The 14179-nt window shown below is 34.4% G+C and overlaps 1 protein-coding gene across 2 annotated transcripts in view; it reads left to right on the forward strand.

Annotated features, from left to right (window-relative positions):
- The window catches only part of AFG2A (AFG2 AAA ATPase homolog A), a 348297-nt gene that overhangs the window by 101526 nt on the left and 232592 nt on the right, over window positions 1-14179 (forward strand). For both annotated transcript variants that reach the window (XM_060105705.1, XM_060105706.1), the window contains exon 14: window positions 10605-10731. In XM_060105705.1, the coding sequence (XP_059961688.1) occupies window positions 10605-10731 (127 nt within the window). The remainder of the gene's footprint in view (window positions 1-10604; window positions 10732-14179) is intronic.

The raw sequence follows: 14179 nt of genomic DNA on the forward strand, positions 1-14179 counted from the left end.
TCTGTTGCTACAGTGCGAAAGTAGCCATAGACAATATGTAATCAAATAAGAAACAGTTGGCTGGCCAGATTTAGACTGGCTGTAGGTTCCTGACCTGTTTTAAGATACCATAAAGTCCCTTCAGTCCACGGCACTCTGACTTTTGAACAGGGATAATTTGGAAAAGGGGCTTGACTTCCGAAGGGAAAAGAAAATTAATCTTTTGGAAACGTCTAATTTCAGTACTTTCTATAGCTGAACATTTTTTCCATTGTTGTGTTGCCTATCTCTAGCAGATAATAAAGTTTTATAAAATCATTTCATTATGTTAGTGATTATACATTTGTTCTTAAACTTGGAGTTGGTCTTGATTTCCTAGGATGTCAGTTTTATGGATTTTGTTTCCTACTGCGGCTTTGAAAGTCAGCCAAGAATATTTCTCAGTCCATAAAACAGTTTCACTATGCTACTCCAGCTAGCTATCAGTGATCTGTGGAAATAAAGGGCAAAGGCAACATGAATAATGGGAATCCAAAGAATTCCCTTCACCTTATCTTCAACATTAATTATAGCCACCAGTTTCTCTGCAGCAAGTAGCAAATTAGACCAGTATGAGCTTCACCTCTTTCTGTTTAACGGTACTTGACTAGATCAATACATTTCTGAATACAAGGAAGGGATATATGTATACAAATAGTTGATTCACTTCATTGTTCAGCAGAAACTAACACAACACTGTAAAGCAATTATACTCCAATTTAAAAAAAAATAATGAATTAAATAAGTTACGTGCTCCGTGTTACCAACACAGAATTTTTAAACTAGAAAGACCTGTATATATGTCTTATCTAATTTAACTCCCTCATTCATACATGCCAATAATTATGAAATCCTCAAGGGAACAGTAACATCTTCATCCTCTTACCTCAGATGTCCAGCACAGTGCCTAGCAGAGAAGGCACTCTCTGCTAAAACCCAGACATTTAGTTTTTGAATAAGGGAATGAAGCCTCAGAGAGACCAGAGATTAGGTTCACTCAGCTGGTTGTTAGCAGAGTATGATTTCACCATGTTTTAGTGTCATTTGTGAACCAATTTTATTTTAAAATTAAACACTGAGGCTGTCTTTTGGAATTTTGTCACCTGCATTACGTTCATAGAAGCATCAACATCTTCATAAAGAATCATTTGTAAGCTTTGGAATACATTCACCTGTCAAAGAGCTCCAAAAAGAATTAAGGAAGTGCTAAGTGATGCGTTTTTCAAAAAAATTCAGTAGTTTTTGTACACACTAACTTTAAAAGTGAGTCTAGACTCACAAAACTTTGTCAGTTGTGCTGAGGGTACAGAAAGGATAAATGTTCTTTTTAATGTAGCTGATAGCAACAGTATTCAAAGGATAATAGAGGATAGCAACAGTAATGAAGATCATGCTTATTAGATCAGTGGCACAACATTTTGAAAGACTATGTACGTCCTTGGTATACTAATTAATTTTGTAGAAAGATCACCGCATTACCCTCTGCCAGAAGGCCATTCAATCACACTTATTTTATTGTAGGGGGATCAAATTGAGTCTTTTCTCAAGTAAGCAAGCATGCAAATCACAGGGTTCCAAATCCTATGTGTCTGTAGTCACAGAGGGTTATAAATCAAGAGCCTGAGTCAGTATCCACCTATCCCCCACTTCCCCCCCGTGCCCGCCCCCCCCAGAAAAAGTTCATTTAGAAGATACAAAAAGAGGATAGAAAAAACAGATGGGGCCTCCCTGGTGGCGCAGTGGTTGAGAGTCCGCCTGCCGATGCAGGGGACACGGGTTCGTGCCCCGGTCCGGGAGGATCCCACATGCCGTGGAGCGGCTGGGCCCGTGAGCCATGGCCGCTGAGCCTGCGCGTCCGGAGCCTGTGCTCCGCAAGGGAGAGGCCACAACGGTGAGAGGCCCACGTACTGCAAAAAAAAAAAAAAAAAAAAAAGAAAAAACAGATGAAGAGAACTTCTTTCGGTATAGATCTAAGAAACCAGGGAAGTGGAGATTTTCTTCTCACTCTATTTCATTTCTGCATCTGAGCACAAAGTCTTACAGTATATTCTGTTTTTTTTCTGTTTTAGAAGGTTTGCCGTTTTTTAAAAAGTCATTTTTCAAGTATAAAAATATCTGAGAAAGTATAAAGGTCTCCTCATCTGGAACTTTTTGCTGTTCAAAATAAATTGTTCCTTGAGGACCCTGAGGAGCCAAATTGTCACTACATTTGAGCAGCTAACGAAATAAGAAGAATTCTCATTGCCAGGGCATAGCAGGCTCCTACTAATGCATCTTGTATAAACAAAGTGTCTTTTAGCAGTTTATTTATCAGGCTCACTGTTTTGGGCATAGTTACAAAGGGCTTAAGAGGAGTAGTTTTTATCTTAGAATTATGTTGGTGGCTTTCATGGAAGAACTTAAGGAAGTTTGATACTTTCTACCATGTTTTAAGTAAAGCTCAGTAGAGAGCTGGCAATGTGAATCTGCATGTATCTGCTGACCTGTACTATCCTGGCTTCTGAAAATCTTCAATCATATATCACGTTCATGCTTTATTTCAGTAAGGTTTATGTGCCAGACACTCCTTTTTCAGTTTAATTTGTTAGGATAACTTGTAAAAGGTTATAGAGATCTCTTCATTAAGCCAGGTATACTGGTGATAATTATAATGATAATGCTTAAAACTGTTATCTATTGACATTTCCTTTGTGCTAAGTATCAGTAGATCCTTTATACATTTTATTTAATTTTGAGGGTGGTATGAGTCTTTCCATGTTTGATTGAGAAAACTGAGTCTCAGAGAGGTTAAGTAACTCTTCCTCCAGATTACAAAAAAAAATAATGGTAAGGCTTACTAACTGAACCCAAGCTTACTGATTATCAAAGCTCTTTCCCAAATTCAAAGTAAGCTTCCCAATGAGTACTAATCAATGAAGATTTTACTGGAATGATTTTAAAACCTTTATGTTGTATAATTATATATTATGATTACTATAGAACTTTAGTTTTTGTTGTCACCATTTCTAGCTCTATGGTACTTAAGAAAATGACACATGTTTAGAAGCATTTTCTCTGCTTTAATTTTTAGCTTGAATAAGTTTGAACTTACATATATTAATTTTCCTTATTTTTCTTTTGTTGGATTATGTTTATAACAATAACCTGGGGACATCCAAGATTGTGAAAAAATTCCCTTCAAAAATTGCTTTTGGGGGCCTCCCTGGTGGCGCGGTGGTTGGGAGTCCGCCTGCCGATGCAGGGGATACGGGTTCGTGCCCCGGTCTGGGAGGATCCCATGTGCCGCGGAGTGGCTGGGCCCGTGAGCCATGGCCGATGGGCCTGCGCATCCGGAGCCTGCGCTCCGCAACGGGAGAGGCCACAACAGTGAGAGGCCCACATACCGCAAAAAGGAAAAAAAAAAAAAAAAAAAATTGCTTTTGGCATAGGGTAAATTGAACTGTGAGTTTAAGAATCACTTGTTTCTCTAATACTGTGTTTGAGTCAAAACTATACAAATGAGTGTTGCCTATGTTAGCTTGGAATTTCTACTGGGAAATCATGGCAAGACGGAAAAATACATACTTTTATGTCATTTTCTGTGTTAACACTTTATACAAAGCTGCAGTTATTCAGCGCACATGCAGCTTGCACAGCTCTAGGACAGCATGTGAAGATAACTCATTATATATGTCTGTCTGCTTTTATAGGGTATGTTGTTAATCTAAAAAAATTTATTTACTATTAGGTTCAAGCTGAATATAGATCATAATCTGACAGCATAGTTTATCGTGAAGTGGTCAGCTAGAATATTCAAGGCATTATAGATTCTTGACATTCATCAAATGATTTTTGCTTTCACTTTCTGAGTTTCTTGGCATATATTTCTGAATATTACTCAGCCATAAAAAAGAATGAAACAATGCCATTTGCAACAACATGGATGGACATAGAAATTTATCATACTAAGTGAAGTAAGTCAGAAAAAGACAAATATCATATGATAAATAGCTTATATATGGAATCTAAAAAAAAGATACAAATGAACTTATATACAAAACAGAAATAGACCCACAGACATAGAAAATGAACTTATGGTTACCAAAGGGGAAAAGGAGGGGAGGGAGTTTGGGATTAACATATACACACTACTAAATATGAAATAGATAACCAACAAGGACCTACTGTATAACACAGAGAACTATACTCAATATTTTTGTAATAACCTATAAAGGAAAAGAATCTGAAAAAGAATGTTACACATATAAATAATATTAAATTAATATAAAATCATAAATATATAAAATTATTAAATATATTAATATAATATAAAATTATATAAATATGTTAAATATAATACAATATAGAATTAATATAATTTTATATTTCATTTTATATAACTATATTATATATAAAATTACAGTTATTTTATAATTATTAAATTATATTATAAAGTAATTATAATTATAAATAATACAAAATATATAAGTATATATATAAAACTGAATCACTTTGGTGTATACCTGAAACTAACACATTGTAAATCAGTTATACATGAATTAAAAAATTTTAAAAACCCAAAAATACCCCAAAACTAGTCTTCCATGTGATTTTATTTTTCATGGATTATAACTTGCTTAAGCATTTGTTCTCTTGCTGGACTTTTTAAATATATAAAAATTGTCTCTCCTTTAAATTTTTTTTTTATTTTAAAGAAGTGTCTATCAAGGAGCCAGAACTGTAATTATTGTTCCCGTAGTGTTATCATCTTCAAGGTATTTGATCAGAGTATAATTCATATTCTGCCTGAACCTTAGAAAAACAGGGAAAATAAAAAATAAATATTGTATCTGTTTCCTCCTGCCCCAAACTCATTTTCCTTTAGATGGTTATACTCACTGCTTCAAGGAAAACCAGCTCCTTCACAAGTATATAGGTTTCCTAATCATGGCAATTCATTTTAAAAGAAATTCACATTGGGCTTGTCAGGATCAGGTAAAGAAAGAAAAAGCAAAATAGGACCTGGAACACTTGTATGTATTCTTAACATTTTCAGTGAGTGAACAGTATCTATGCAAACAGATGGCCTCATAAAATCTACAGTTTCTCTCATTAGGGAAGTTGATACTTAGGACTCAGAAGTATCATGTTTGTAACTCTTTTAATTTTAACCACTGTACAGAAATCATTTTGCAAAGAAAACTTTTTTGTTGATCACTTTAAATGTTGATCACAGACTTTTTATCTTTAGTTAGTAATAATTTTATTGGCTTTAGCATTTGAGAATCCCGAGCCCATTCTTGATGCCTTCGATTACTTTTGATGATTTTGGGAAATTCTCAGGTTGTGTTTCCTAAGATATGGCTTCTATTTGATTCTCTCACTTCTCTCCTTATGAGACTGCAGTTATACGTTTCTTAGGCTTTCCACTGGGTTCTATATGTATTTTTACTATTTTCATTCTTTTTTTCTCTTTGTGCATCAGTTTGGATATTTTCTACTGACCTACCTTCCAGTTTAAGGATCCTGTGTTCTGTTTAATCTACTATTACATTCATCTTTTTAATTCTTAATTTTAGTTATTATAATTTTTAGGTTTAGAATTTTTCTTATGGATCCCAGATCCCTGCTGAAATTCACCACTTTTAAATTTCTCTGTTTTTTTCTTTTTTTTTTTAATACAATTCAGGTGAATTTTTGTTTTTAATTATCTCAGTCCCATCCCTGTCCAGATTACATCTTAATTTAACATTGTTTCAGATTCTAATTCCCTAGCATCCTTCCTCTTCTTAAGAGGGAACTAAAAAGTAGAAGGGATAAAGGCTAAATGAAAAAATAGGAAAAATCTTTTCCTATTTATCTTTTTATTTGTAGGGTATAGGGTTTTGAGGAATGGGTGAATTAAGGATGTATATATTCAATATTATGCTTTTGTTGATAACAGTGTATCTTGGACTTAATTGTTCCGTTTCTTTTGTGGACTCCATATCTAATGCTTATTGTTCAGGTTCAGTGTCTAAAGCGATTATGGTAATGGTTATTTTTCTATTCGTGAAATGTTTTACCCATTCTTAACTTTAGATTAGTTTATGTTAATAGAATGTGGTGGTGCGTCAGTGTGCTTTCAGCATCTAAAAATGGCATTTAAAAAGCCCCTTAATTTTCTTTTTCTTACCTATGACTTAAATTCAAACTGAAAGACTGTTGTATAGTTTTTGTTTTTGTTTCCCCTGATAAGCTCTCATGTAAAAAGTGCTTGTAATGAAGCTTGTATGTGACATCCTTTCATCTTTAAGTCTGTTATTTTCTACAATGATTTATGTTCAAAACATTAATCCAAGGTTATAAGATACTGAAATATGTTCAAATTATATGATGAAAATTTTTGTAAATTTGAAATGCCTTCAAATGTATTCAAATTTTTTAATAAAGTTTGAAGAGTTAAAACCAATATGTGGATTTTAATAATAATAAATCTGTGTTATTTGTTAAACTTACTCATTTTTTAGCCTCTTAACATCATTGTTTAATTTTTCTTTCAAATGTTACCATGTAGGAAAGTTTGTATTGAATGGTGCTCAGATTCAGTACTAGCCCTGGCTAAACCTAACTTTGATAACTATAAGATTGCTCTCCTTTCTATAAAAGATTCTAGATGTTCTATATAGTATGAGCATTCATGATTATAAGTTAGAGCCACTTCTTCATTACTGATGGGGTAAATCAGTTATCTTAATCTAGTTTTATTTAGTTACGTTTATTCTGTCCAAGTTCTTGATTTAAACTGAAAGCAAATGTTATCCAGAGTTCTTGAATCAGTCTTTCAGGAAATATTCTGTGTTACTTATTTTGGAAAAGCAAATGAATGTGGAGTTTTCTTTCTCCCTGCTAGACTCTAAGGTCCTTGAGGAAGTAGGGACTGCCATCTTAGTGTTTTCATTCCCATTTCCTAAAGCCATGTCTGGCCTGCTAGGCAGTGAATGTTTATTGAATAAATGAGTTGAATTGAATTGAATGAATTGTTGCACTTTCTAATAAAATTACTCCCCTCATTTTTCCTCTCATTCTTCTCTCACTGTACCACAACGATGTTTGCCTGATCTGAAACAAAACCTAGTAGCTATTTTTTTTTACTTCTCAGGAAGTTCGGCTAATACATTCATACTTACCAGTAAGACATCTAGCAGTCTTACTAATTCACTGGAGGAAGAAGGGAGAGTGTACATAACATAGTTAAGGATGGGTTCTGACATTATTTGAATATAGTTCCTATTAGGAGAAGGCAAAGCAAGCAATAGCAGACATAAGATTTAGATGTGGCATGGGCCCAGGATTTTTTCTTTTGATGGAAGTGTGCCATTCACTTGAAGCTATTTAGTTATGTTACACAAATTCCTTTAGGTAGGTCACAAAAATTAGAACTTTATCATTATCTAGTAACGCTGTTAGGTTAATTTTTTTTTTTTTTTTGGTGTATGTGTAACTCTCTCCAGTGCTAGGTAGTATAACATTCCTATGGGGATTCATTCTACTCTCCTTGCTGACATATTTTCTGAGGAGTCATTCAATGTAATTCTTATCTTTGTGCCTCTGTAGTGAAGTGTTTTTGTCCTCTAGCTACTTTCAAGATTTTTTCTTTATCTTTGATTTTCTATTGTTTGAATATGATATGCCTAGGTGTAGCTTTTTGGCATTTTTCCTACTTGATGTTCTCTGGGCTTCTTGGATCTTGGTGTCAGACATTAATTTGGGGAAATTCTCAGTCATTATGGCTTCAGATAGTTTTTCTATTCTACCTGTCTTCTCCTTTTGGTGTTTTAGGTACCCATATATTACATATTTTTTTGTTGTCCACAGTTCTTGGATTTTCTTTTCTGTTTCTTTTTTCTTTTTGTTTTTCTTTTTCACTGTTTTCTTCAGTCTTTTTTTCTCTTTCCTTTTCCGTTTTGGATGTTTCTATTGACTCATACTTAAGTGGAGAGATTCTTTCCTCAGCCATGTCTAATCTGCTAATGAGCCCAATAAAGGCATTCTTTATTTCTGTTATAGTGTTGTAACAACCTTAGAATTCTTTTTGAGCCTTAGAATTTCCATTTCTCTGCTTATGTTGCCCCTTTCTTGTGTGTTGTCTACTTTGTCCACTAGAGCCCTTAGCATATTAGTCATAGTTTAAAAAAATTACTGGTGTGATAATTCCAGTGTTCCTGCTGGTTCTCTGGTTCTGATGCTTTCTCACTTTCTTCCAACTGCGTTTGTTTGCCTTTTAGTATGCCTTATAGTTTTTTCTTGATAGACATGATTTACTGGGTAACAGGAACTGTGGCAAATAGGACTTCAGAAATATAGTGGTAAGTGAGGACACAGTGAGGAGGTGTCGGTTACCAGCCAGGGGAAAAGAGTCCTCATCTGACCATGCTGGCCTCTTCATCTTACCAGCCTCCAGACTGTGAGAAATGAACTTCTGTTGTTTATAAACCACCTAGTCTGTGGTGTTTTGTTATAGCAACCTGAATGGATTAAGGTACCTGTGATCTCACATTTCTGAGGGATCTAAAAAGAATTGTTAATTTTTCAGTTTATAGAGCTTTTTACTTGTTATTAGGAGGAAGTAGAGCCTTCTAAGATTCTTATATACTGGACTGGAAAACATACCAAAACTGCCCTTTTGTGATCTGTTTCCTATACTGTAGCTGCTGTAGTCCTCAAAAACATAAATCTGATCTTGTCATGTCTCTACCTGAAACTTCCCATCAACTTTAGGACAAAATCTAAACTTAGTAATTTGGTAATTTGGATAACAAAGCCTTTGACATCCAGCCTTGGTTTATCTTTCTCTGCTAATATTTTACATTTTTATGTTACTGCTATGCTGTGCTACTCTGAACTGTTTTCCATTTTCAGTGTTCTGTATTCTCTCTCTTCCCTATCTTTTTCTTTGCTGGTCTGGCCCCCACTCATTTTTCAGGTTGTAGGTTAGAAGCCATCACCTCTGGACAGCCCACCTTGACTCTCCCAAGACCTGTTCCTGTGACCTTCCTTTGCCCCTTGTAGTGTAGGATCACAACTAATTAGCAAAGTAGATACAATTAAAGGCCTTGGATGTAATCTGTTGGCATCCTTAAATACTTATATGCTTGCAGTCATCATGAAGGAGCCCATAGAGCTTTTGCTAGCAATGTTCCTATCTAACATTTGGAAAAGTTATATTTTGAAGCATTTTTGGAAAGATATATAATCTATTTATTCAAAATGTTAAATCTTAAGTAGACCCAGATCAGCAAATCCATGCACCAGCCAGCTGGTTACTTGCAGGAATTAATGTTAACCAAGACAAATCTCAGTGGCTTCCCAGATGCTCCTTGCTTGGTCCCAAACTTTCTGACAATGGGAAGGACCATTTAATAAATTGACAGTGTAATTTATGTAACAACCTGGAAGGACTAACCATTTAATTTAATTGACAGTATGATTTGTGTAACAACATCATGTATGTCTGATTAGTGTGACTTAGAGGCTACTCTCCTTTGTGTCAAGTTTTTGAAGTTGTAATGCACACTGAGATCTAAATTCTTTTATTTAGAGATCCTGATTACCTTATTATTAAATATATTATGTGATGATTATACTAAGGTGTACTTGCTGTCATGGGTGCTAAGACAAAGGTATGGGGTGTGTCTCTTCTATCCTCTTTCCCTCTTCTCCCCCCTCCCACTCTCAACTGCATCTGATTGAATTTATATGTTTAATATACTTACAATGCTGTTTCACTCTGTAATTGTCCACCTAGATGTTTATTATATATTTCCCAATTCTGAACAGAGCTTAGTAAATCCCAGCTAGTGCTAATGAGAATTATTATTGTGGGGCCTTGATTGTGTAATATCAGGGTTTTGTTCACTATTAAGACCTGTTGAGTTTACTTCTTAAAAATCAATATTCAGTAATTTTTTGTGATCAAGGAAATGAGATTAAATTAAGGTGTAGTTTGTTCAGGAGTAGCTTTGTAATTGACCTGGTGCATGAACAAAAGGAACAAAATAAAATGGTTTTTTTTCCCCTATTTCTCCAGATATGGGTATTGTGATGACGCCCTACCTGCTGATGTGTTTTTAAAATATTCTTAATATTTTAAAATATCAAGATAGGTCAGAAATATCCCGTTTGCTATAGGTTTGTAAAGAGTTTTCTGTCTCGCATAGGCTCTAAGGTTCATGTGAGAATGAGTCTGTATCTTATTCATTTTCTTATTCCCAATTTCTGTCCGTTTATTTGCCATATAAAATGTAAATATTGATTAAGTTAAATAATTACATATTTGATGAACTTTTAAAAATAATCTTATATCTTACTTCCCAGATCTTTTATATTTGACACTCTTAGCATTTCATTATTGGAGAGAAAATAATCATGGTTGTTGATGGAGGAAAAGAAATGATTTAATATAGTTAGTTCTTGGATCTAATTCAACAAGTAATGAATTCTGAAGCATGCATTTTATGTTTTGAAAAAGACAGTGTTTCTTGTTATAGAATATACGATCTTTTAAAAATAGTAGAGTATTTGGGGATAGATAAACAGATTTTTAAAACTGTATTTTTAAAAATCAGTTCATCAGGTGCCGGGAATGTAGCTGATCGTGTTTTGGCTCAGCTCTTGACAGAAATGGATGGCATTGAACAGCTAAAGGATGTGACAATCCTGGCAGCTACTAACCGTCCAGATAGGATAGACAAGGTAAGAAAGAAGGCAGTCTGGGCATTTTAAAATCAAGAACTGGATCGTTTGATTATGTTGGGGATTTTTGGTTTTGGGGGGTTTTTTTCTGTCAAATTACTTTCTAATCAGTTTGTCATTTAGAGGATACTGAAAGATTAAAGGAAATGAAGAGAACTGAGAAAAGATTTTGTTTATGTTTTTATTACTTATGTTTGGTATTAATGAAACTATTTTGTAACCCCTTGAGTTTTCCCTCCCCCATTGTTGCATTAAATTCTTAGTATATTTCCCTAGAGTATTTAAGTTCTGAAATTCTTTTTGTGTTTCATCTGATTTATTTTGAGAACTTTTTAACATTTTCATTCATTTTAAGGTAAGCTTCCGGCTATTTACTACTAGTTAGACTCAAGTTATTTTCAACAACTTTCTAGGAGTCCTGGCCTATCAGTTGCTTTCAGAGTAATTAGAATAAAAATGACAATGGATTTTATTTCTCTTAAGAAGTTACTTAGGCTTAAATTAATCTACATAGGTGCAAAATTAACACTTTCAAGCTATTGCTACCACTATTTTTCCCCAAGTCATATTTTAATAAATGAATTCACTTAACTTTTAAGTGCCTAATTTATACTTAATGATCTAAACTGAGAGTAAAAATTTACTCCCAGGGCGTGAACCAGTTTCTCATTTTTTTGTTGCTGTTATTGCCTCATGTCCATGACCTTATGAGCTCCTCCCTCCCTGTGCACATATATACAAACTTGCAGTTTTAACAGTGGGATTTTGAAAGAAATCATCTTTTTGAAGATATGAAAAGAGGTTTTATGTGGGAAGGTATTTCGCTGTGTGATAAAGTCCCTTGGTCAAATGCAGGTAAGGAAGTTTTGAACCTTAATAAGTTAAATTGTGCCCTTTCTGCTGCAGTGTCTTACAAGAAGCTAGGTAAGTTATGAGCATTTGTAGGCTCTGGGTTGGTGCCCAGACATCTCTGATGTCTATAAAAAAGATAGAATTGTGTCTTGACAAGAATTACAGAAAGTGCTGAAAGAGACCTTAAAGATTACCTAATCCCACCTTTTGGTTTCAATGAATCCAAGAATCATCTTTATCCAGGTAAATATACATTGTATTTTTATGACATTTGTCTCCTGGTTACCCCATGGCTAATGAGCTCTAAAATTTCTTAGGTTTTTTTCTCTACAACGTCTAATCTAATAGTGGCCTTCTTTGGTTTCTTAATATTGTATATCTTTGATGTTAGACACATTTCTTGAAGTAGGACTTTGGGCTTATAGTAAACCTCTTGGTTTCTTCTAAATCAAGCTGTATGATTTAGCTTGTTTAGTGCTTGTACTAATTTTGTCTTGCTGTGTAACAGATTACCTCGAATTTAACAGCTTCACACAATGCTCGTTTATTAGTGTTTCTGTACGTAGGTCAAAATCTGGGCGTGGCGTGATGGGGTTGTCTGCTCAGGGACTCAACAAGGTGTTGGCCGACCGTTCTCATCAGGAGCTGGTATTCCTCTTCTAAGCTCACGTGATTGTGGCAGAATTCACTCTTGTGACTGTAGACCTAAGGACTGAATTTCCTTACTAGATGTCAGCTGGGCCACTCTCAGCTCCTAGAGACCCACATACGTGGTCCCTTCCATCTTCAAAGACAGCAATGGAGAATCTCCATCATATTTTATCCATCTTATGCTTTAAATTTCTATTGCTCGGAAAAGCCTAGTCTCTTTTGAAGTCTCACCTGATCAAGTTAGGCCCACCAAGAAAAATCTCTCTACTTTCAAGTCAGCTGGTTCAGGATCTTCATTACATTTGCAAAAGCCCTTCCCAATAACATCTAGTCCAACATTTGATGGAATAACTGGGAGAAGGTGTGTGTCTAGCAGAGGACCAGAATCTTGTGGCTGAGCAAAATTCTTTCTACCACAGTGCTCTTCAGCTTCTTCCCCAACCCCTATGTGAGTTCTCTTCTGGGCACTAAGAACAACTTCCAACTTTCATAGAGACCAACTTATCTTTGCCAGTCATTTGATTGGCTACAGACCTGCTCCTTTGAAATGTCCTTTTCTGTGGATTCTATCTTTTCACAGATGGAGCATTTCTCTGCCTTGCCTTGTCCAGATATATCTTTCTTCAAGTTATACATATAATCTCTCTTAAAATAGAAAAGAATAAATGAATTTAAACTCCTTTATTTAAAAGATACATTTTTCATGTTCTTTATATGTATAACATGTAGTAAGCCTATTATTTATTTAATACAGTAGAATTGTTGACTTACCTCTTTTGCTTACTTTTCCCTCTGTAAGACCTAGATTGAACCCCAACTGTTGTATTTTGCAGTAAGGTGAAATTTATCCTAGGTTTTACCTCTACCTGATACAAAAGACCCCAAGAAATTTTTAATATAAACCTAGAGATAATAAGTTATCTTGGGCCACTCTAAGGTTTTGCACCTTTTTTCAGCCTCATCTTAGAATACGTCAAAACCCCAAAGATAATGGTAGATGACTTCCATTCCTTTTGGGATACTTTAGTCTGTGGATATCTTGGCTCTCTTGGAGAAAATGATTGACTGGATTATGGGCAGAACTTGTCTCCAAAGGTGGGAGATTGAAGGGATGGAAGTGGTTCTTTTTTACATTTCTTTTTGCATTGTTTTTAATATGTTTCTTGCTTGCTAATAATATTTGCCTTAGAAGGCAGATGCTGTGTTTTATTATGTCAGCTCATAAGTGACAGTCTCCAATATCACAGTTTGAGAAATTAAAGTTTGGAAAATATCTTGCCAAAATTCTAGTCATATTTTTGATCCTTTATAAAATGTTACCTTTAATACCTTGGTTCTCAAACCACCTAATTGTCCAAAATAAGTGTTTAAGTACCAATATTATTACACACTGGTAACATCTTTTGACTGATTAACCTTTGCTTCAGGAGGCTTCAGAGAGAAGTGCAAACATATACAAACACACACATATATATATGTGTATTTATATGTATGCTTGTATGTGTATATGCATGCATCATATATATACACACATGTTCATATATATACATACATGTACATACATTGATTAGTTTTAAAAATTAGGAATCCAACTTTTTTTAACCAGCTAATCTTGGATGAGCACATTTAAATTAAGATATTGAAAGTGTTTGTAATTAGATACAAAGACTCAATTTTCTAGTTCAGGGGATCTAAAGGCCTTTTTAATTTATTCAAATTTTTCAAAATTTATAATGTTTAATTTTTAATAGATGAAATAATATAATTATGACTGGCAGTAAAACATAAAATTGGTAAATGGAAAAAGTATTTTTAAGTGGTAAAGCAGTGCCTTCAAGATCATCAAATTATATGCTCTGCTTTCAAGTACAACTTTGAATTTAGTACATTGAACCATGGTCTAAATTCTGCATATGTTCTGTAATTGTACAAAAAATACTACTTT

Source organism: Mesoplodon densirostris, chromosome 1 (assembly GCF_025265405.1).
Source record: "Mesoplodon densirostris isolate mMesDen1 chromosome 1, mMesDen1 primary haplotype, whole genome shotgun sequence".
Classification (NCBI taxonomy): Eukaryota; Metazoa; Chordata; class Mammalia; order Artiodactyla; family Ziphiidae; genus Mesoplodon; species Mesoplodon densirostris.